The sequence below is a fragment of the Macrobrachium nipponense genome, chromosome 22 (genome assembly GCF_015104395.2).
Source record: "Macrobrachium nipponense isolate FS-2020 chromosome 22, ASM1510439v2, whole genome shotgun sequence".
Lineage (NCBI taxonomy): Eukaryota > Metazoa > Arthropoda > Malacostraca > Decapoda > Palaemonidae > Macrobrachium > Macrobrachium nipponense.
The window spans coordinates 51,193,577-51,217,133 of record NC_087213.1 but is presented as its reverse complement, the minus strand read 5'-3'; the positions used below and the strand labels follow the sequence as shown (position 1 = coordinate 51,217,133).

Below are 23,557 nucleotides of genomic sequence, written 5' to 3'. Positions count from 1 at the left end.
GAATATATAACTGGGTGTCGACTGACTTTTGCGAATTCAAATAAGCACAATTACTCTCTCTCTCTCTCTCCAACACTAAGAAAGGACATAAATAAACTAAAAGGGGTACAAGCAAGAGCCACAAAGTTAATTCCAGCCATCAGGCAAATAGGTTACCAAAGACGACTAGAGAGCCTGAACATGAATGGCTTAGAAGCACGACGATCGCGAGGACAACTATAATAGATTCACATCAACCGTGCATTTGATGTCTAGGCCAGTCCCTTACGACGCTCCTGATTGGCTGTTGATAAGCCAATCACAGGGCTGGAAACTCAGTCTCTCGAGAGAGTTCACATAGGTAGGAATGTATGTTCCACCTCTCCTCATGGATACTTTTGAAAGACGTATCCCTCAGGAAAGGTGGAACATAGATCCTACCCATGTGAACTCGAGAGAGAGAGACTGGGAGTTTCCAGCCCTTTGATTGGCTTATCAACAGCCAATCAGGAGCGTAGTAAGGGACTGGCCTAGACATCAAATGCACGGTTGATGTGGACCTACTATAGTAGAGACATTCAAAATAGGAAAGGCACAGCTTAAAAGTGGACAGTAACCTCTTTTCATCAAACGAAAACCAGACAAGAAATAATGGATGGAAACTAGAACTGGAGAGATAAAACGAGCAAGATATGTGACACGTGGAATAAACTGCCACCAGAAGTTGTAAATAGCAACAGTGTGGAAGAGTTTAAAAGAAAGCTAGACAGAATCATTAGGACGCTGTGAATGAATTACAGTAGAGATAAGTGAGCACTTGATGTCTCCTCGGATGGATAATAAGTCTCTGAGATATCCTAATATAAATCCACACGCAAAATCTCTCTCTCTCTCTCTCTCTCTCTCTCTTACTCGTGTGAACATATGCTCATGCACACATGCATTATATTATATATTATATATATAATATATATAATGCTATATATATATATATATATTATATCTATATATATATATTATATAATATATATGTGTGTGTGTGTGTGTGTGTGTGTGTGTGTGTACATATATATTTTTATTTATAATTTCTATCAAGGGAATGACTACGAGATATAGAAATATAGATATGGTAGGCTATATATACATGCAAGCACAATCTCTCTCTCTCTCTCTCTCTCTCTCATTCGATAATGACCTTGTTCATATATCGTCCGCATCAACACACAAATTCTACCAGGTGGTGGTGGTCTTGTTCAACTCCATGTAGGCGAACGTGACTGAAAAGTGCCTATTGCTTATCCCTCGGAGAAAACCGATGGCTAAGTGGCCTTAACAGCATCAGCGATTAGGGTGGTTTTCGTCCAGTCCCGTAGGTCAGTTGAACGCTGCTGAAACCAGTTTTTCGATTGACCTTGGATTGGAGGCAACTGAACGCGGCCGTGACTCTTTGGAAATCGTACACTGATGTTGCCGTGGGAATGCCTGAATAATGTGGCCACTAACCATTGGATTTGTGACGCCAGTGTAAAATAATAGTGGAAAGCGCTCTCTCTCTCTCTCTCTCTTCTCTCTCTCTCTCTCTCTCTCTCATTTTTATCAGCATCGGGATTCGAGATTCTTAACAGTTTTTTTGGGCTTTTCCAAGAAGACAGGTTTGTGATTTTTCAACCAAACTTTTTGTATTTCGGGATTTCAGCTTACTAAACTGGAGTTTATAATCTTTCGAGTTGTTAAGCTGTCAGTTTTTGAAGTTTTCAGCTTATTAATATATTAAGCTGACTTTTTCTCAATCGTCCAGCTTATTAAGCTGCCATTTGCTCGACCGCTCAGTTTATTTAGCTGACATTTTCCAGTCGAGAGCTTACTAAGCTGTGGAATTCTATCTCTCTTCGACTGGAGACGTTTCCAGTTGACTGGAGACTTTTCTAGGTAACTGGAAAATTTTACATGTGATTGGAAACTTTTCCGGGTGGCTGAGGATGTTTCCTTTTTACTGGAAACTTTTCCAGGAACGTTTCCAAGTGACTGGAAACTTTCCCATGTGATAGGAAACAGTTCCGGGTGGCTGAAGATGTTCCCAAGTGACTGAATACATTTCCAGTTGATTGGAAACATTTCCAGGTGATATAAACTTTTGCAGTTGACTGAAAAGTCTCTGTTTGACTGAAAATTTTCCAGTTACCATTGACTGAGAACTTTACTTTACCAGTTGATTGGAAACGTTTCCAGGTGACTGGCAATTTCCAGAATGACTGAACTCGAAATTTAAAGGGTGGCTGAAATCGTTTCCAGTGGCTGGCTCAAGGTGAACCGGTTTCCAATTACTGGGATTTTTTTTTAAGGCAACGGCGGCAAAGTCGTTTACATTTTTCTCGACTAATATTTCCAGGATCTATTTTCCTGCTGAAATTTCAAGTCTCGCCGGAAGACGGTAATGAACAAAGGTCTTCAAGTGTCGAGTCTTTAGAGGAAGAAGAAGAAGAAGCATAAGAAGAAGAATTAGAAGAAGAAGAATTTGTTTTGCTCACTTTACTGGAGGAAAGGAGGAGGTTTGAATGACTTGGTCAAAGTGGACTCCTCGGGAGATCGTTGCAGTTTTAACATGTTCAGGTATAATAATAATAATAATAATAATAATAATAATAATAATAATAATAATAATAATAATAATGATGATGATAATAATAATAGAATGCCTGAAAATATATGGGGCAGAGGAAAACACCATCAGCTTCCTCAAAAATACAATGTGCAACTGGAATGCAATACTTACAAGCTCTGGAATAAGACTAGCAGAGGTTAATATCAGGAGAGGGATCTTCCAGGCCGACTCACTGTCCCCACTACTCTTCGTAGTAGCCATGATTCCCATGACAAAAGTACTGCAGAAGATGGATGCTGGGTACCAACTCAAAAAAAGAGGCAACAGATGTTCATGGACGACATCAAGCTGTATGGTAAGAGCATCAAGGAAATAGATACCTTAATCCAGACTGTAAGGATTGTATTTGGGGACATCAGGATGGAGTTTGGAATAGAAAAATGCGCCTTAGTCAACATACAAAAGGGCAAAGTAACAAAGACTGAAGGGATAAAGTTACCAGATGGGAACAACATCAAACACATAGATGAGACGGGATACAAATACCTGGGAATAATGGAAGGAGGGGATATAAAACACCAAGAGATGAAGGACACGATCAGGAAAGAATATAGGCGGAGACTCAAGGCAATACTCAAGTCAAAACTCAACGCCGGAAATGTGATAAAAGCCATAAACACATGGCAGTGCCAGTAATCAGATACAACGCAGGAATAGTGGAATGGACGAAGGCAGAACGCAACATAGACCAGAAAACTAGGAAACATATGACAATACACAAAGTACTACACCCAAGAGCAAATACGGACAGACTATACGTAATACGAAAGGAAGGAGGGAGAGAACTATTAAGTATAGACGACTGCGTCAACATCGAGAACAGAGCACTGGGGCAATATCTGAAAACCAGTGAAGACGAGTGGCTCAAGAGTGCATGGGAAGAAGGACTGATAAAAGTAGACGAAGACCCACAAATATACAGAGACAGGAGAATGACAAACAGAACAGCGGACTGGCACAACAAACCAATGCACGAGACAGACTAAAGAACTAGCCAGCGATGACACATGGCAATGGCTACAGAAGGAATGATAACAACGACACAAGATCAGGCCCTAAGAACCAGATATGTTCAAAAAACGATAGATGGAAATAACATCTCTCCCATATGTAGGAAGCGCAATACGAAAAATGAGACCATAAACCACATAGCAAGCGAATGTTCGGGACTTGCACAGAACCAGTACAAAAAAAGGCATGAGTCAGTGGCAAAAGCCCTCCACTGGAGCCTGTGCAAGAAACACCAGCTACCTTGCAGTAATAAGTGGTACGAGCACCAACCTGAAGGAGTGATAGAAAACGATCAGGCAAAGATCCTCTGGGACGAGTAGACCAGACGTGACGTTGATTGACAAAATCAAGAAGAAAGTATCACTCAAGAAGAAAGTATCACCATGGGACACCAGAGTTGAAGAGAAAGAGAGGGAAAAATGGATAAGTATCAAGACCTGAAAATAGAAATAAGAAGGATATGGGATATCCAGTGGAAATTGTACCCATAATCATAGGAACACCAGGCACGATGCCAAGTTCCCTGAAAAGGAATCTAGAAAAACTAGATGCTGAAGTAGCTCCAGGACTCATGCAGAAGAGTGTGATCCTAGAAACGGCGCACATACTAAGAAAAGTGATGGAATCCTAAGGAGGCAGGATGCAACCCGGAACCCCACAATACAAATACCACCCAGTCGAATTGGAGGACTGTGATAGACAAAAAAAGAAAAAAAAAAAAGAAAAAAAAAATAATAATAATAAGGAAGGAGACCTTCTCTGGGGGCAGTGCATTGAACAGTATAGCGGTTTCAACAGTATTTAATTTAAATAGAATCTTCTCAAAGATTCTATGTAAATTAAATGGCGTTGAAACAGCTATGATAATAATGATAATAATACAGTTTTCTGTGCTAGTGTTTTGGGAGGCGTCTGTCATTTAAATGATAAATATCGAGATTGCAATTTAAGTGATTCACGTCGAATGCCATTTTAATGGAGAGTTTCGAATGCCATTCAGTTGTTGAATATTAACTGCCATTTAAAAGATGCATGTCGACTGCCATTTAATTGACAGATGTCGACAGTCATTTAATTGACAGATGTCGACAGCCATTTAATTGGCAGATGTCGACTGCTATTTAATTGACAGATGTCGACAGCCATTTAATTGACAGATGTCGACTGCTATTTAAGTGATGTATGCTGATGTTGAGTGCCATTTAAATGATGTATGTCGACAGGCATTTAGAAAATAAAAAGCTATTCAAACACGTGTTTGCTACACTGTACTTTTGAGACCATATGTATAACGGTGTCAGTGACCATGGTAATTGCGACGCCAGAGGACATATTTCTCTGTTGACTTGCCTTAATAATAATAATAATAATGATAATAGTAATGATGATAATAATAATAATGATAATAATGATATGTAAGATAATATGTTGATTTAGCAGTGACTCATTGCAATATATTTCCAACATGAGCTGTGCTCTCTGTTAAAGGAAAAGTCCTATGTTAAGAAAATAATATAATGAAAAATAAAGTTTTTTTGAAAAGCCTTAATGTTGAAGAAATTGATAATGAAGAAGAATTTTTCTAGGGTAGGAGAGAGGAGTCAGGGAACACAAAGAAAGTTTGGTGAAAGGTTCAAAGACGACCACTAAAAAAATAAATAAATAAATAAAATAAAAAAGAAGTGAATGAGTAAGTATGAAAAACTTGACTCACTATCTCCAGCACCCGAATCCTCATAGTAAAGACGGCGTCAGTGAAGCATCCCATTCATTCTACGAGTATTTCCCTTGTGGGATAAAGTAGTAAACAAAAATAATCCTACACACGTATAGAGACACTTCGTCAGCCATCCCGTAAATATATCGAATTACGTCTGGAGGAAATTCGTAGTGGTCTTACGTAGTAGCCTGCCACGACTAATTTCTTACGCCCTTTTACAAATAATATGACGACCATCTCTCAACGGGCTTGAACCACCTAACAAGGGGTCGTTTGAAGGGGCACCATCAAAACACGGGGTCTGGATCTAATGTATCCAGGAGTATGAAAAACCGGGGATAAGACCCCAGTGGCCAGGAATAACAGGACCCGGGGACCCCAAAATGGGGACAAAAATTGGCAGGAATACCCAGACCCAATGGGTGGGGACAACAGTGACAAAATTGGCCAGGAATAACAGGACCCACTGGGGACAAAATTGGCCAGGAATAACAGGACCCACTGGGGACAAAATTGGCCAGGAATAACAGGACCCACTGGGGAAAAAGTGGAAGGAATAACAGGACCCACTGGGGGACAAAATTGGCCAGGAATAACAGGACCCACTGGGGACAAAATTGGCCAGGAATACAGACCCAATGGGGACAACAGTGACCAGGAATACCATGACCCACTGGGGACAAAAGTGGCCAGGAATACCATGACCCACTGGGGACAACAGTGGCCAGGAATACCATGACCCACTGGGGACAAAAGTGGCCAGGAATAACATAACCCAATGGGGACGAGAGTGATAAGGAACAAAAGGACCCACTGAGGCTGTTCCGTTACATAACAGGCACAATGCGGGTTGGCACTCCCGTGTTTTTGTCCAATACGATTCACCCGGCTGAATGAAGTGACACTGAGTCATATATATACATAAGTGTGAGATTCCAACGAAGGTTCTCTCTCTCTCTCTCTTCTTCTCCTCTCTCATCTCTCTCTCTATCTTCTCTCTCTCTCTCTCTCTCTCTCTCTCTCTCTCTCTCCGGTGTATCGTCACTTCAATATTTTTATTTTTTAGCGACCCACCCGACCATGTGACTCGTCTCAAATGCTGACAAATGCTTCCCCCCCCCCCTCCCACACGTCCCCCCCCTGGTCAGAAGAACTGCCAAGTCAGGCCACACCCGAAAAGCGGAGGACTAATTCGTCATATTTCCCGTCTATCACCCTCCCCCAACTGTGGTTCTTCGAGGCAGGTCTTTTCCTAGAGACTCTTACTGTTCTTGGACTAGCTTTGTTGTTTATTGGTTTAGCTTTGTTTGTTGGACTACCTTTGTTGTTTGTTGGTTTAGCTTTGTTTGTTGGACTACCTTTGTTGTTTATTGGACTAGCTTTGTTTGTTGGACTACCTTTGTTGTTTATTGGTTTAGCTTTGTTTGTAAGAATACCTTTGTTGTTTACTGGTTTAGCTTTGTTTGTTGGACTACCTTTGTTGTTTATTGGACTAGCTTTGTTTGTTGGACTACCTTTGTTGTTTATTGGTTTAGCTTTGTTTGTAAGACTACCTTTGTTGTGTATTGGACTAGCTTTGTTTGTTGGACTACCTTTGTTGTTTATTGGACTAGCTTTGTTGTTTATTGGTTTAGCTTTGTTTGTTTGGACTACCTTTGTTGTTTGGTTGGACTAGCTTTGTTTGTTGGACTACCTTTGTTGTTTGGTTGGTTACTAGCTTGTTTGTTGGACTAGCTTTGTTTGTTGGACTAGCTTTGTTGTTTATTGGTTTAGCTTTGTTTGTTGGACTACCTTTGTTGTTTATTGGACTAGCTTTGTTTGTTGGACTAGCTTTGTTGTTTATTGGACTAGCTTTGTTTGTTGGACTACCTTTGTTGTTTATTGGACTAGCTTTGTTTGTTGGACTACCTTTGTTGTTTTGTTGGACTAGCTTTGTTTGTTGGACTACCTTTGTTGTTTATTGGACTAGCTTTGTTTGTATCTTGATTTAGCTTTGTTTGTTGGACTACCTTTTGGTTGTTTATTTGGACTAGCTTTGTTTGTTGGACTACCCTTGTTGTTTTATTGGTTGGACTAGCTTTGTTTGTTGGACTACCTTTGTTGTTTATTGGTTTTAGCTTTTGTTTTGGTTGGACTACCGTTGTTTGTTTGTTGGACTAGCTTTGTTGTTTATTGGACTAGCTTTGTTTGTTGGACTAGCTTTGTTGTTTATTGGTTTAGCTTTGTTTGTTGGACTACCTTTGTTGTTTATTGGACTAGCTTTGTTTGTTGGACTAGCTTTGTTGTTTATTGGTTTAGCTTTGTTTGTTGGACTAGCTTTGTTGTTTTATTGTTTTAGGTTTAGTCCCTGTTGACTACCTTTGTTGTTTTATTGGTTTAGCCTTTTTTGTTTTTGTTGGGACTAGCTTTGTTGTTTTTATTGGTTTAAGCTTTGTTTGTTTGGACTACCTTTTGTTTTTTGTTTTGTTGACTAGCTTTGTTTGAAAGACTACCTTTGTTGTTTTATTGGACTAGCTTTGTTGTTTATTGGTTTAGCTTTGTTTGTTGGACTACCTTTGTTGTTTATTGGTTTAGCTTTGTTTGTTGGACTAGCTTTGTTGTTTATTGGACTAGCTTTGTTTGTTGGACTAGCTTTGTTGTTTATTGGTTAGCTTTGTTTGTTGGACTAGCTTTGTTGTTTATTGGTTTAGCTTTGTTTGTTGGACTACCTTTGTTGTTTATTGGTTTAGCTTTGTTTGTTGGACTAGCTTTGTTGTTTATTGGTTTAGCTTTGTTTGTTGGACTACCTTTGTTGTTTATTGGACTAGCTTTGTTGTTTATTGGTTTAGCTTTGTTTGTTGGACTAGCTTTGTTGTTTATTGGTTTAGCTTTGTTTGTTGGACTACCTTTGTTGTTTATTGGACTAGCTTTGTTTGTTGGACTAGCTTTGTTGTTTATTGGACTAGCTTTGTTTGTTGGACTAGCTTTGTTGTTTATTGGTTTAGCTTGTTGTTGACTAGCTTTGTTTGTTGGACTAGCTTTGTTGTTTATTGGTTTAGCTTTGTTTGTTGGACTAGCTTTGTTGTTTATTGGTTTAGCTTTGTTTGTTGGACTAGCTTTGTTGTTTATTGGACTAGCTTTGTTTGTTGGACTAGCTTTGTTGTTTATTGATTTAGCTTTGTTTGTAAGACTACCTTTGTTGTTTATTGGTCTAGCTTTGTTTTGTTGGCACTTTAGCTTTGTTTGGTTGGACTAGCTTGTTGTGGATTGGCTAGCTTTTGTTTGTTGGAGGTACTTTGTTGTTTATTGGTTTAGCTTTGTTTGTTGGGACTACCTTTGTTGTTTATTGGTACTTTAGCTTTGTTTGTTGGGGAGGTAGCTTTGTTGTTTTTGGACTGGGTTTGGTTTAGGTTTGGGTAGCGTTTGTTTGTTGGTTTACTTTGTTTGGGGGGGGTTGGTTTAGGACTACCTTTGTTGTTTATTGTCTAGCTTTGTTTGTTGGACTAGCTTTGTGTTTTTATTGTCTATTTCTTTTGTTTGTTGGACTACCTTTGTTGTTTATTTGGTTTTAGGTTTGTTTGTTTGGACTAGCTTTGTTGTTTATTGGTTTATCTTTATTTGTGGGCCTAACCTTTGTTGTTTATTGGACTAGCTTGTTTGTTGGACTAGCTTTGTTGTTTGTTTATTGGTTTGAGCTTTGTTTGTTGGACTACCTTTGTTGTTTATTGATTTAGCTTTGTTTGTTGGACTAGCTTTGTTGTTTATTGGTTTAGCTTTGTTTGTAAGACTACCTTTGTTGTTTATTGGTTTAGCTTTGTTTGTTGGACTAGCTTTGTTGTTTATTGGACTAGCTTTGTTTGTTGGACTAGCTTTGTTTGTTGGACTAGCTTTGTTGTTTATTGGTTTAGCTTTGTTTGTAAGACTACCTTTGTTGTGTATTGGACTAGCTTTGTTTATTGGACTACCTTTGTTGTTTATTGGACTAGCTTTGTTTGTTGGACTAGCTTTGTTGTTTATTGGTTTAGCTTTGTTTGTTGGACTACCTTTGTTGTTTATTGGACTAGCTTTGTTTGTTGGACTAGCTTTGTTGTTTATTGGTTTAGCTTTGTTGTTTATTGGTTTAGCTTTGTTTGTTGGACTACCTTTGTTGTTTATTGGACTAGCTTTGTTTGTTGGACTAGCTTTGTTGTTTATTGGTTTAGCTTTGTTTGTTGGACTAGCTTTGTTGTTTATTGGTTTAGCTTTGTTTGTTGGACTAGCTTTGTTGTTTATTGGACTAGCTTTGTTTGTTGGACTAGCTTTGTTGTTTATTGGTTTAGCTTTGTTTGTTGGACTAGCTTTGTTGTTTATTGGACTAGCTTTGTTTGTTGGACTAGCTTTGTTGTTTATTGGTTTAGCTTTGTTTGTAAGACTACCTTTGTTGTTTATTGGTTTAGCTTTGTTTGTTGGACTACCTTTGTTGTTTATTGGACTAGCTTTGTTTATTAGACTAGCTTTGTTGTTTATTCGACTAGCTTTGTTGTTTATTGGACTAGCTTTGTTTATTGGACTAGCTTTGCTAGTTTGTTTGGTTGGACTAGCTTTGTGTTTTGTTATTGACTAGCTTTGCTGTTTGTTGGACTAGCTTTGTTTATTCGACTAGCTTTGTTGTTTATTGGACTAGCTTTGTTTATTAGACTAGCTTTGTTGTTTATTCGACTAGCTTTGTTGTTTATTGGACTAGCTTTGTTTATTGGACTAGCTTTGTTGTTTATTCGACTAGCTTTGTTTATTGGACTAACTTTGTTGTTTATTGCAATAGCTTTATTTATTGGACTAACTTCGTTGTTTATTGGACTAACTTCGTTTTTTATTGGAATAGCTTTGTTGTTTGTTGGACTAGCTTTGTTATTTGTTGTTTGTTGAACTAGCTTTGTTGTTTCTATACAAACAGATACACAAACAGAAAAAAACATCAAAGCAACTCACAGGCACACAGAAACAGAAAATTAACAGCAAACAAAGCAACTCACAGTCGTGCACAAACAGAAAATAAACAACAACAAAGCAAAAGAAAAATCCTCCCATTTGTGTATTGTAAAACCGCACATTGCAAAGCTGTGTTCAACATGGGCCTAAAGAAATACATGAGCGTAACTCGCACCTCGACAGACTTTGCCATATTTGCAAGGGGGCGTTTCTCTCTAGGCAAGACGAAGAATGATAAGGAGGCTTATGCTTTCTCTTCCTCCTCCTCCTCCTCTTCCTCCTCCTCCTCCTCTTTTCTTCTTCTCCATAACGGTGGAGTGATGGATAATAGGCCTTGTAAACTCGCGAGGTTAGACAGAGAGAAAAAGTAGGGAGTAGACAGAGATTGTAAAAGATACAGGCAGATTACATTTCCCGCTCTGTAACTAAGGCAATTCCGCATGCAAATATACTCGTATGTATTTACAGTTATGCTCACCAGCAGCAAAATAAATAAGCCCACACGTACAACTAACATGTACTAGGCCTATACACCCAAGTGACAGTGATATCTATCGATGAATCAATAGGCATATGTGTTTCATATGTATCGTGTTGTGATTTAAAAATGATCATTGTTAACTTTAAACTTTTATTTATTATTATTCAGAAGACGAACCCTATTCATGTGGGCCCAAAGAATATGGTGTTAATTTAGAAGAATAAGATAACAGGAAATACAGAAAGAAGAGGTCACTTGTTAAGAAAAGAAGAAGTCTAAATGAATGAATTGATAAATAAACATAACAAATTGAAAGTAAATGATTAAACCAGTACAAGGAGCCTTGTTGTAGGCTGTTAGTAATACGTTGCACCTTCGATTGAATTTTCGTGGTACCAATTGCAAAACGTCTTCAGGGAGACTGTTCCACTGTTCCGCAGTCCTAAAAGAAAGGAAACAGGCTTACGAACACACACACGATCAACAAAGAGGCGCATATTCCCTTTGTACCCGAAATAAAAAAATATATAAAAAGGAGACGAAAGAAGAAAGAGATCTTTGCCACCCACTGTGAAAAAGACGAGGAGTTGGCATGGCCTGGGTATCACACCCATGCCCATGCTCAGCTTAGGCCTAACGCGAGAACACCTCGTATGGAATCCTTCAAGAGAGAGAGAGAGAGAGAGAGAGAGAGAGAGAAGATTGTTGTTCGCCTAACCCTCCTTTGTGGTAGTATAGGATTAAGGGAGTCTTCATATCTCAGGTATTTGGTTAAATTGTTCCTTGTCACTCAAAAATACCTGATGGCATTTTATGGTTTATGGAGAGAGAGAGAGAGAGAGAGAGAGAGAGAGAGAGAGAGAGAGAGATCACATTGTGTTAAAGATGCCCCTTCATGGTAAGGGATTTAGAGAATCTGTATAGAAATCAAATTGGAGAACTTCTTTCTAAATATGTATTTCTGAGAAGAGAGAGAGAGAGAGAGAGAGAGAGAGAGAGAGAGAGAGAGAGAGAGAATGAACAACTTACCGTTTAGTGAAGTTATGTAAATGAAATTGTACTCTACAAGGACATGTATAAAATCAACTTCTATAACTCGCACGAAAATTCTCTCTGCGACCTGGGAAATATTGGCTCCTTCAGCCCTGGGCTAGACAGGGGTATCAGGAATGTCTCGGATGTTCTCGTACTTGCTCTGGGGACTTGATTCTTTTCTTAGGTTTGGCTGAGGCCTCCTGTTTGATCCTGGTCACAGATGTTCCTGATGGTGCTTCGAGTGAGCCTAGACCTATGTAGAATGTCTATGGTCTTAGTTGTTATTTAGCCTCGTTTTAGACGTGATCTCTGCTCTAGGAAATAACATTGCACAGCAAAAGGCTTCCCTGTGGCTGCCTGAAGGGTAGACCTAAGAATGTTCGGCGTTCCACAGGGCAATTGTTTAGACCCTTTGTTCTTCATCCTCAATTCAGACATGATTGCTGGCATAGAAAATAATATTTCATAAAAACAAACTTCCCAGTGAGAAATGAGAAAGCTTAGATCTAGATTGTCTGTTGTTCCACAGGGCAATTGTTTAGAACCTTTGTTACCTATCCTCAATTTAGACATGATTGCTGGTATAGAAAATGATATTTCATTAAAACAAACTTCCCAGTGCAGCCAGAGGATATGTCTTTTTTTAATGAAATGAGAAAGCTTAGATCTAGATTGTCTGTTGTTCCACAGGGCAATTGTTTAGACCCTTTGTTAGCTATCCTCAGTTTGGACATGATTGCTGGCATAGATTATAATATTTCATAATAACAAATTTCCCAGTGCAGCCAGAGGGTATGTGTGTCATTTCTAATGAAATGAGAAAGCTTAAATCTAGATTGTCTGGTGCTCCACAGGGCCATTGCTTAGGGCCTCTGTTGTTTATCCTCCTTTCAGACGTGATTTTTGGCTTAGGAAATAATATTGGACAGTAATAACCTTCCAAGTGGCTGTCAGAGGAGGAGGTGTTGCTTGAAGTAAATTATCATTACTCTATCAAGACGTATAAACCCTCTTTCATGTGAAATGAAACAGCAGTACTATACTTCTATGGAGTTAGACCCCAACCATCTCTTTTCCTTGTGTCAGGCTCACAAGGAGCCACGAAATTGTGAGAGTACTTCACGACGAAGAAAGAGACGTCTAAGTAGTACGACACCCAAATCTTCTGAGCGACTGGATGGTTCTCAGGCGCGCGACGCCAGTTCACAAACAAATCAGTCAGCATCAGAGCTCCAATTCAATCTGTCAGCGTCGTCGCATCGAGCTGAAAGAAGAAGAACCACAGGTTAAAACGGCGTGTATAGAGTATTTCGTCTCTCAGCGCCTGATAAGTCGTTCGTTAGCGACTTCTTACCTTGTGGAGAGGAGGAGCAGCCTGCAACAGTTTTTGTCGCTCAACGCTTTACTATGTACTCGATGATGGCGACGAGAAGGCCTCTTTCTCTTTCGCTGGCCACCTGAAACTTTATGAGTGATTTTTTTTAATCGTCTCGTTCTTTGATGCAAATGTTCCTTTGAGTCTCTCTCTCTCTCTCTCTCTCTCTCTCTCTCTCTCTCTCTCAAACTTTAGTCCACCAAGTTTGCCAAGATTTGACGCCCCGCCGTGAGTTTAATCGGAAATATTGAATTCGCGCAATCTCCAATATGTCATTTCTACATAATACTATTCAGAAAGTCCTCTCTCTCTCTCTCTCTCTCTGGAGCGCGCGAGGCTTGCGCTCTAAAGTGTTTGTTTAGAGCTAAGCTGTACCACACACAAAGGTGCTTCTCAGATATCAGCCTAGAACGTTTGCCAGCCCATGAGTGACAAAAAGCATTAGAAGATCAGGCTGATTTTGAGGAGTAACACTCTTAGAAGTGTTTGATATAGATAAGACATATGGAATCTGGTGTCATTAAAGCCGGGGTCGTGATGATTTTGTTTGTTTAAAAAGCAGTGACTGAGTTTTACTGGTCATTCATGTTTCCCTTAACCAAACATCCGAGACGAGTGGATTTAACATTAGTATACTCTCATATTTATCTATGACAATCAGATATCCGGGAATGTGAGAAGAAACAGAGGAATGTAATGAGAAAATAATTTTGGAAATGACGAATAAATTGACGATTAACGAGTGAATAAGGGAGAGTAGGCTTATAGTTCTTGCGTCTGAGAATGCTAGCCATATTGGCTTCGGCGTGCGTTGCTAAATTCACCGCTTATCAACAGAGCAAGACATATCCTTCAGGAAACTAGTTTTCTCTAGTGGGATTGATCCCCGGTATCCTATTAGTGCTGCTGGCTACTGAAGAAAGTGGGGCTACCTATCACTTACAGATCGTCCCTCAAAACGTTCGGTTTTCTACGAATGTGGCTGCGCATGCCGATGTTACTGTGTCATTCTTTGATTGTTTTGTTGGTAATGACACTAACGACTTTGTTTTCATTTTATTTGTTACTGTCTTCTCTGCGCTACGGCGTCGTTTCCTTGCTGCTTTATCTCTAGATCGATCATGGTTTGAGACGGTCTTCACATGTGTGTGAGTCTAGGATTCTGCACCGGAAAGTTTATGATTATTCGTAAGCGTTACTGTCCACAGTCACCTCTTTCGCTTCAGACTCAGCATACCTTTCCCTTTTGACAGTAACAAAAACAACAAAAACAAAGTCGTTAGCGTCATTACCAACAAAATAGAAGAGAGAGAGAGAGAGACTAATTATTCCACTTTCCGAAGACCTGATTTGAATCATTCCGGGAATTTGCTCGCGTCTATCGTACTGTTGATGCAATTCTATGCATATTTAAGAAGAATGTGTGTGTGTGTGCATTCATACGCATTATGTATACATATATTCAAGTCGTGTATTTGAAATATTACACTGTTGCTGCCTCACAACACCCGGATGGCTAGATTGAGAAAGGTATACGACAGATTCCAGTTTTGAAGAAGCCGGATATGTTGGGATTAAAACCGGCACATACCTGATTTTTCGGAGAAGCGTGCACATACGTACGTAGTACATATGTACACATTTATATATATATGCTTGGGGCTGCAGGGGACTACGGGTGCTGGCGTGGTGTGGTGGTATTTTAGGATAATGTAGGATGATTTTGGGTGCTGTGGGGTGGGTGGGATGGGGTATTGTTGTGGGGGGGGGGGGGGAGTGGTTTGATCGATCCATTAGCTTGGAAACACCAGCGGAAGATAAAAATTTTCAAGAGCCTTATTTTTTCCCAAAGTGGTGGGTGTGCTACGTCACAGGAAACCGCCAGTTTTCCTACTGTTTATCAAACTGCGTAGCGAAGACACAAAGAGAGAGAGAGAGAGAGAGAGAGAGAGTGAGAGAGAGAGAGAGAGAGAGAGCATTCTCTCATAACAACGGAGCATCGCTGATAACAGAGCAGCAACTTTGTCACATTTCTAGGGATTCATGGACGAGGTAAATAAGTACGATTTGGGTAGGTTATCTTCTCTCTCTCTCTCTTCTCCTCTCCCTCCTCTCTCCTCTCTCTATCTCTCTCTCTCTCTCTCTCCTCATCGCTATTCTACTCCTCTCTTCTCTCTCTCCTCTTTAAAGTTTCATATGTTAATAACCTCTCCTCTATTCTTCAGTGACTTATTTTATTTCTCTAAAAACATTTCTCTCTCTCCATCGTTGTGAAATTTTAGATTTGGGTAGGCCTCTCTCTCTCTCTCTCCCTCATATTTTAATAACCTCTCCTCTATTCTTCAGTGACTTATTTTATTTCTCTAAAAACAGATTTCTCTCTCTCTTCCTCTCCATCGCTGTGCAATTTTAATATACTTTTTTAGTACCTTTCAGTGAATTAATTTTTTTATTTCCTCTACCACTAGGAGTTGTGAACAGCAACAGTGTGGAAGAGTTTGAGAGAAAGCTAGACAAAATCATTAGGAGGACACTGAATGAACAGTAAAACTTGCTCCTAGAGATAATAAGTGAGCACACGATGTCTTTGAGACATCCTAATCCTTGTAACTCTCTCTGGGATGCTTCAGATCGAGAGAGAGAGAGAGAGAGAGAGAGAGAGAGAGAGATGAATTGTCAATTGCTTAGAAATTACAGTAGGAAAACTAAGTCTGTCCTCGAGAGTATACCAGGAAGGTCTGCGTGACGTCACAGTCTCCCGCATGTCAGGCTCCTCCAACCTACTGAATTTCTGCCTTCGCTTTCTTTTTTTCCTTTTGTTTAAAAACTCTAAACTATTCGATGACAATAGAAGTATTAGTCAGATAAAGATTCTTCTTACTACTATGTTAAAAGGAGTATTCATAAGAAAGATTAAAAGGAGTATTTTCGCCAAATAACATGAACACTATAGAAAACCTACGGTCAGATAAAAAGCTATATTATGATAAGACAAATAATTCGTAAGGGTGTTCTAAAGAACGTTCTAAACAATAACATGAATATGTTTCTAGAATCATACACACTTGACATAATTCGCGGATAAGTAGGCGGTAAATTTGCATACCTAAAGATACAGTATCTTTATAGTCCTCGTTTTCTGTCTTACGTGGGCAAGACACGGGCACCATATTTCGCATTATTATTATTATTATTATTATTATTATTATTATTATTATTATTATCTCTCTCTCTCTCACACATAATCCAAGCAAGAATTAAATCAAATATTCCTTTCCCCTTGTCTGAAAGTAGAGAGTGTAGTGTAAGTCGAGTAGAAGAACTAACTAACCGATTGCTTACCCATTTCTCCCCCCCCCCCACCTCTCTCTCTCTCTCTCTCTCTCTCTCTCTCTCTCTCTCTCTCTCTCTCTCACGTGCTTAGGTCCCAAAAGTGTCAGATTTCTGCTTCGACAGTGAATCATAGGCTCCGTGATTGAGAAGACTCTGTTGGTCACCGGATACTTTCTCTCTTTTACTCATGTAATTCACTTCAGTTACAAGATGTTTTGTAACCATAGAGGTAAAATGTCTCCAATTCTCCCTGTCAATTTTGCCGGCTAGATTGACCCGGTAGATTTGAAGCTGTTCGTCCAGCCATATTGCGTCATCCTTTGAGGAAGTGACGCATTGGTCCTATCGCACTGCATACGAACAGTGGGATAGTCATTCCGAGAAACATGTTCTTGACATATCACAGGCATGTCTTTGCTTTGACACTGATATGTCCTTGATATGTCATTGTTATGCCAAAGACATGTGCTTGATATGACACAGACATGACCTTGATATGTCACAGACATGACCTTGATATGACACAGACATGACCTTGATTCAGACATGACCTTGATATGTCACAGCCATGACCTTGATATGACCTATATGACCTTGATATGACAGATATGACCTTGATATGTCACAGACATGACCTTGATATGACAGATATGACCTTGATATGACAGATATGACCTTGATATGTCACAGACATGACCTTGATATGTTACAGATATGACCTTGATATGTCAGACACGACCTTGGTATGTCACAGACATGTCCTTGACACGTCACAGATATGTCATTGGTATGTTACAGTCATGTCTTTGATATGAGACATTCATGTCATTGATAAGTCCCAGATATAGCCTTGACATGTCACAGACATGTCCTTGATATGACACTTTAACGTCAGATCATTTTATTTTGAGATTGTTATAAAATACTATTTTTTTAAAGGCTATTTCTCGTGATTGCTTTTCATCATAATTAAAAAAAGAGAATAAATATGATTTTTTTTAAAATGAAAAAATGGGTTATGCCGAATTTTACTATAAAAAATAGTTTTGTATATATATTATATATTATATATATATATATATGATATACAAATTTATACATATACATTTTTCGTTTAAAAACATTTAACTGCACGAATTCAGAGGATAATATTCAGTGCCAAATTTTATACATCAAGATGCATTCTCTCTTTACGTCGTATCTAAACGTTCCTGTTTAACTTTGTAGCGTCTCGAGTCATGAGTCACAAGTTACGAATGCAGCTGTTACCGAGTGACGACGAATTCGTCACTACTCGCCAGATATATTCGTATCAGTCTGGTATATTCCGAACGTCGTCTTCACTCGTCGCCGCCATCAGACGAATGGTCGGACGAATGGTCTCAGAAACGTTTCGAGATGTTGCGCCACGTTTAGGGAACTCACCCAGTCGCTGTGTTTTGTTATATAAAGCTGCGTCGAGCCCCATGATAATCAGTGTTGCCTCAGCCACACTGCTGTGAACTACCCGTTGTGGTGAGGTCGTCTTGGCACTGCTTGCCACTTTATATACACATACACGTCCACAGTTCGGAACTGTTTTTCCCCCAAGTGCTCAGACGTAAAAGTGAAATATCTCCGGTGAAGCTGAAGTACTACTAACGCCTGAGCTTTTCGAGAAAAATGATCGTCAACTTTGGAGTGCTGATCCCCCTGGCGGCGCTGGTCTCGTGCTCTCTCGGCAAGGAGATCACCAGGGCTCCTCTTGACGACGTCGAAGCCACCCGGGCTTCTTCAGACGACCGCCTCGACCACGAGGAAGAGATCAAGAACCAGGTGAGAGCTCTCAAAAGGATGAGATGCAAACCCGTCCTGCAGAAAATCCTCACCCACGAGCACATCCCGGAGTATCTGGAGTACCACGAGGCGGAAAAGTTCGAAATCTTCCCCGAAGTTCTCTCCGTTATGAAGTGCGACGAGAACTGCAGCTACTGCAACCCGAAGAAGGTGAAGGTCGATGGGCGCAGCTTGAAGCAGGGCATGGCGGAGGTCAAGTCTTGTCGAGCGAAGATACAGGAGACGGTGAACTACACGATCAGGGCCACGGAGAAGGAGACGAATGTCGTGAGCTACTTCCACGTTCCCTTGGATAACGACATCCTGTGCAAATGTGAGCTTAAGAAACCGAGGAGACATCGGCACGGACACAGGTCTGTTTAAAAGGGGCGCCATCGTGCGATATTGTGCGTTGCAGGAAGAGAGCGAGACAAAAAATTACCGGAAACGATATTATCCTTTGTGAAATGATCCCGTCAGTTCTCACGCTAACAGTCTGTTTTAAGGACATGTTCGAGAGACTTTTTTAATGATCGTACGTCAGTCAGACGCCGGAGTCATTCCAAAGTTATTTGCATCTCAGATTGATCAAGCAAAACGTCTTTTTCTTGTTCAGCTGTCTCTGGGAGAAAGTGCCGGATTGAACGTGAACTTTACCGTGGAATTGAAATAAGAAACGAATTCCACACCAGATTGGAACAGAAGCCAGATTGAAAACGAATTACAATAAAATTAATTACAAAGTCCATACCAAAATTACAAAAACCGGACCCGTAATTGTAAACGCTCATGTAAATAACAATAGTGTTGTAAATATGAATATCTGCCAAAGACTTGTTCGGTTGTTTTATATTGGTTGTCTGTGAAAATACCACAGTGATATTTTTTTCTTCTAAGCCAAAACTAAAAGACATGCTTTAGTATTTTTTATTTGTATATATTTGTGTGCGTGCCAGTTGGTGATAAATGGTAATTCTATTTATATGTCTTTCTTCATTCATTGTATCAACTTGATCTATTCATAGTAGATTTGTTCGAATTTTTTACTCATTGTATGAATCTGTTCATGCGTTGTAATTTTGTATTCATTGTATAAACTGTTCATACATTATAATTTCATTTATATAAATGTTTTTTCATATAAATGAACTTTACCTATTCATAGTACATTTTTGAGAATGCTATTTTATTCATTGTATAAATTGCCCATGAATTATAATTTGATTTATATGAATGTTTTTCATTCATTGTATGAACTTTATACATTCATAGTACAGGTGTGAAAGTATTAACCAGCTCATGCATTATAACTATTGTATGAAAAATATCATTTGTTGTATCAATAGTTTATGAATTCAGTTCGTTTCATCAGCTGTTTATAAATTGTAACGTTATTTATATGATTTTTTTGTCATTCATTACATCAACTGTACATACAGTCATAACTCATTTGCGAGAATGTTTTCACCATTCATTGTATCAAGTTTGTTTGCATCATAGATTTATAATGTGTCGTGTACCTGACTTTATTTTTTTGAATTTATTTGTAAGATCATTTGCACAAAACTTCACCTCCTACCAATAAAGTATTATTCTTTTTTGACACGTTGTATTTTTTTGCTGACAATGACTTAAGCTTTCACAAAAGCTAAAAATCAATAGAATATAAAAGTTCTGAAAAAAATAATAATGAAGGAAATGATTTTATTATTATTGTTCTTCAGAAGTTGAACCCTATTCATATGGAACAAGCCCACAGGGAGTATTGACCTGAAATTCAAGCTTCCAAAGAATATTAAGGTCTTCATTAAGAAGAAGAGAAGGTAAACGGAAATACAGAAAGAAGAGATCTCACCTGAAAAAAAAATAAATGAACAGAATAATAGATAGATAAAAATGCATTGAAATGCAAAGAGAATATTGCCATTAGGGTAGTAATGCATTGAATCTTCTGAAGAAGTTCAGAAGAAGTTCCAATCGCAAGACAGCGCCTCAGTGGCGTGATCAGTATGGTCTTTGCCTGCCACCTCGGTGGCCGCGAGTTCGATTCTCGGGCATTCCATTGAGGTGTGAGAGATGTGTATTTCTGGTGATGGAAGTCCACTCTCGACGTGGTTCGGAAGTCACGTAAAGCCGTTGGTCTCGTTGCTGAATAACCACTGGTTCCATGCAACGTAAAAACACCATACAATGGTGTTTTTACGAAGGAAGAAGGGTCTAAGAGAACAATTAAGATGTACAGGACAGAGGAAGATGGAGGAGAAGGCTGACGAGAAACAGCGACCCAATATAGAAATGGGAAAAGCTGAAGGCAAAGAAGAAGAAGTTATCACAGAGACAAATGACTGAGTCAGGCATCACAGAGTCGGTAAAAGAAGCCACCGTCTGTCATACCTGACAGGACACCTCTTCTCTCATTTGGATAAAATTTTCACTGAGAGCCTGGAAATTCTTTCATTTCCTTTGATTTTTGGTTTATCCAGGACGTTGGGTTGCCACTCCCTTCGGCCTTTTTTGCGAGTCATAAGTAAAAATCCCTCATATCAGTCAGTTTTGTCATAAAGATTGACTCAAATTCCACGTTAAGCAGACTGTACTGTGCTTCTCTGCATCCGGTGTTCTGCCTGTTTTTATATGGGAAGTATGCATAAAGGTACCGCATGCAGCGCATCTTGCGTGGCACACTGAAGGCGGTGGTGAATGTCCTCCGCAGCGTCCTTACGGCCATAGTTGCAGATTCGTCTATTTCTTTGCAACTGTAACCAATTACTTAGCTGTCCAACTCCTTCAACTTTGTTCACTTTTCGTGTTTATTGACCCGATCTGTTTTTAATTATTATTATTTTTCAATTATTTATTATTTATTTTTTTAGTCTATCACAGTCCTCCAATTCGACTGGGTGGCATTTGTAGTGTAGGGTTCCGGGTTGCATCCTGCCTCCTTAGGAGTCCATCACTTTTCTTACTATGTGCGCCGTTTCTAGGATCACACTCTTCTCCATGAGTCATGGAGCTATACTTCGGCCTCTAGTTTTTCTAGATTCCTTTCCATAATTATAGTGTTCCCATAATTGTAGTGTTCCTATAATTATGGGTACAATTTCCACTGGCATATCCCATATCTTTCTTATTTCTATTTTCAGGTCTTGATACTTAACTATTTTTTTTTTCCTTTCGTTCTCTTCAACTCAGGTGTCCCATGGTATTGCGACATCAATGAGTGATACTTTCTTAATTATTTTATTATTATTATTATTATTATTATTATTATTATTATTATTATTATTATTATTATTATTACTTCTGCAACTGTCTGGATATTGCCCGTTTATCATTCTCATAATTTTATCTCGTGTTTCTAGATTGTGTGAATTGTAGTGTCTGCACTTTGTATATTCCAAGTATATGGACCTGAGCTGAGATAGAAGTCATTATTATTATTATTATTATTATTATTATTATTATTATTATTATTATTAATTAATTAAACTGAAAAGGATATAAAAAACTCTACGGGGACAACACACATTTTCCACAATCCTACGGAACAAATAGCCTTTAAGGAGCCAAGTGGGCTTGTTCCATATGAATGGGTTTCATCTTCTGAATATAATAATAATAATAATAATAATAATAATAATAATAATAATAATAATAATAATAATAATAATAATAATAATGATAATATTCTTTGGAGGCTTGAATTTCAAGTCAATGGTCTCTTTGGTCGGCTTGTTCTATGTGAATAGTGTTCATCTTCTGAATAATAATAAAAATAATAATATAATAATATAATAAAATAATAATAATAATAAAAAAAATAATAATATAATAATATTCTTTGGTAGCAATATCCAGACAGTTGCAGAAGTAGTAGTAATAATAATAATAATAGTAATGGGCACAATTTTCAGTGTCGAAAATGATGACAATGATTGCAGGTCCACAATAATATGGCATGAGAAGTATAGTCTTGAATAATAAGAGCTTTCGAACCTTGTACTAGGTTCATCTTCAGTCAAGTGAACATTATGAATTTAAAAATCCGTCGAAGTAAACTTCTGAACAGGACAATTCCACAATGACGAACGCTAATGAAGGAAGCGCTCAACAGCCCAACTAGGTAATTCCGTTGTTGTTGTTCGAATTCCTGTTTGCTATTGTGCTGGAACGTCTTGTGGGCTGTGATGATGCTGCATGGTGTTCCCCTGGCGGCGCGGCTGCAACAATGCTGGACGTCACGTCCCCCGTGCTGTGATCTGTCTGAGGGAGGAGAGCAGAAGGGGGGGCAGCATCAGGCGGAGGAAAAACAGAGCTTGTCTTAAAATGAATTTTATAACAAAGTTTTTAAGAATGCAAAAATTGACTAATGGGTCTTCCCCAACGAACGGCTTGTTACCGTAAAAAGCTTCTCCTAAGTTTATGGCGGCGCCTTCCACTATTCTTCTTGTTTGGATATTGTTATTTTTAAAAATTATGTTAGATCCATCCCACTTCGGTCTATGGTTGTTTTTAAAAGCACGGGAGACTATTGCATTGTTCTGTGCATGGGGTCGGTAGTCCTCTTCCACTTTCCCCAAAATATTTTTCCTTACAGTCGTGACAGGAGATTTCGTAAACACCTGGAATGATAGTATTCTTATCGTTATTGTTGTTTCTAATTAGTTTATGGCTAATCGTGTTTGGGTGTTTGAAAACTATTTTAGTATCTTTCTGGCTACTGTTAACATAGTTACATAATTTGTCGAGGTTGGGATTAAATGGGAGGGGTAAGAATCTGTTGGATTTTTCCTTGGGTTTGCTAAGAGGACGATAAAATGCTTTCTTAGCTCGTGAAATGGCTTTGTCAATAAAATGATCGGGGTATCTTAGTCCTCTGAAGGTTGATCGTATGTGCTGAATTTCTCCATCGACAAACTCCGGGTCGCATATTTTAAACGCACGTAGGGCAAAGTTCATTACTACATTGCTCTTGATTTTTATTGGGATGGAATGAATAAAAATGTATGTAACTTTCTGAGTTGGTTGTTTTGCGATACACAGAGAATTTAAATTTATGATTATTGTGATCTCTAATGACTAGTACGTCCAAAAAAGGTAGCTTGTAATCTACTTCTCTCTCTATTGTGAATTTTATGGAGGGGAGAATACTATTACTAATAATCCGTTTAAGTTCTGATCGTTTCTTCGGATGACAAC

At 38.8% G+C, this 23,557-nt stretch overlaps 2 protein-coding genes across 2 annotated transcripts in view; one reads left to right on the top strand and one right to left on the bottom strand.

Moving 5' to 3' along the window:
- LOC135198269 (adhesive plaque matrix protein-like) overlaps positions 1-10,461 on the bottom strand; it is an 18,854-nt gene extending 8,393 nt beyond the window's left edge. Inside the window, exons 1-4 of the mRNA XM_064225839.1 lie at positions 10,440-10,461; positions 9,065-9,931; positions 8,081-8,506; positions 5,840-6,115 (exon numbers count right to left, since the gene is read on the bottom strand). Of these exons, the coding sequence (XP_064081909.1) occupies positions 5,840-6,115; positions 8,081-8,506; positions 9,065-9,931; positions 10,440-10,461 (1,591 nt within the window). The remainder of the gene's footprint in view (positions 1-5,839; positions 6,116-8,080; positions 8,507-9,064; positions 9,932-10,439) is intronic.
- On the top strand, positions 10,460-18,045 carry LOC135198268 (uncharacterized protein DDB_G0271670-like). The gene is made up of 3 exons (XM_064225838.1): positions 10,460-10,636; positions 12,922-13,120; positions 17,771-18,045. Exons 1-3 carry the CDS (start codon positions 10,460-10,462, stop codon positions 18,043-18,045), a joined length of 651 nt encoding a protein of 216 aa, XP_064081908.1.
- The last annotated feature ends 5,512 nt before the right edge of the window (positions 18,046-23,557 follow it).

What these genes read in the sequence shown, in the direction of transcription:
- LOC135198268 (XM_064225838.1), top strand. Translation starts at nt 10,460, where the DNA reads ATGGGCCTAAAGAAATACATGAGCGTAACTCGCACCTCGACAGACTTT. An exon ending in TTCTTCTCCATAACGGTGGA is followed by an intron (nt 10,637 to 12,921) that starts GTGATGGATAAT and finishes TCCTTGTGTCAG; the next exon opens with GCTCACAAGGAGCCACGAAA. An exon ending in TGAAAGAAGAAGAACCACAG is followed by an intron (nt 13,121 to 17,770) that starts GTTAAAACGGCG and finishes TTAACTTTGTAG; the next exon opens with CGTCTCGAGTCATGAGTCAC.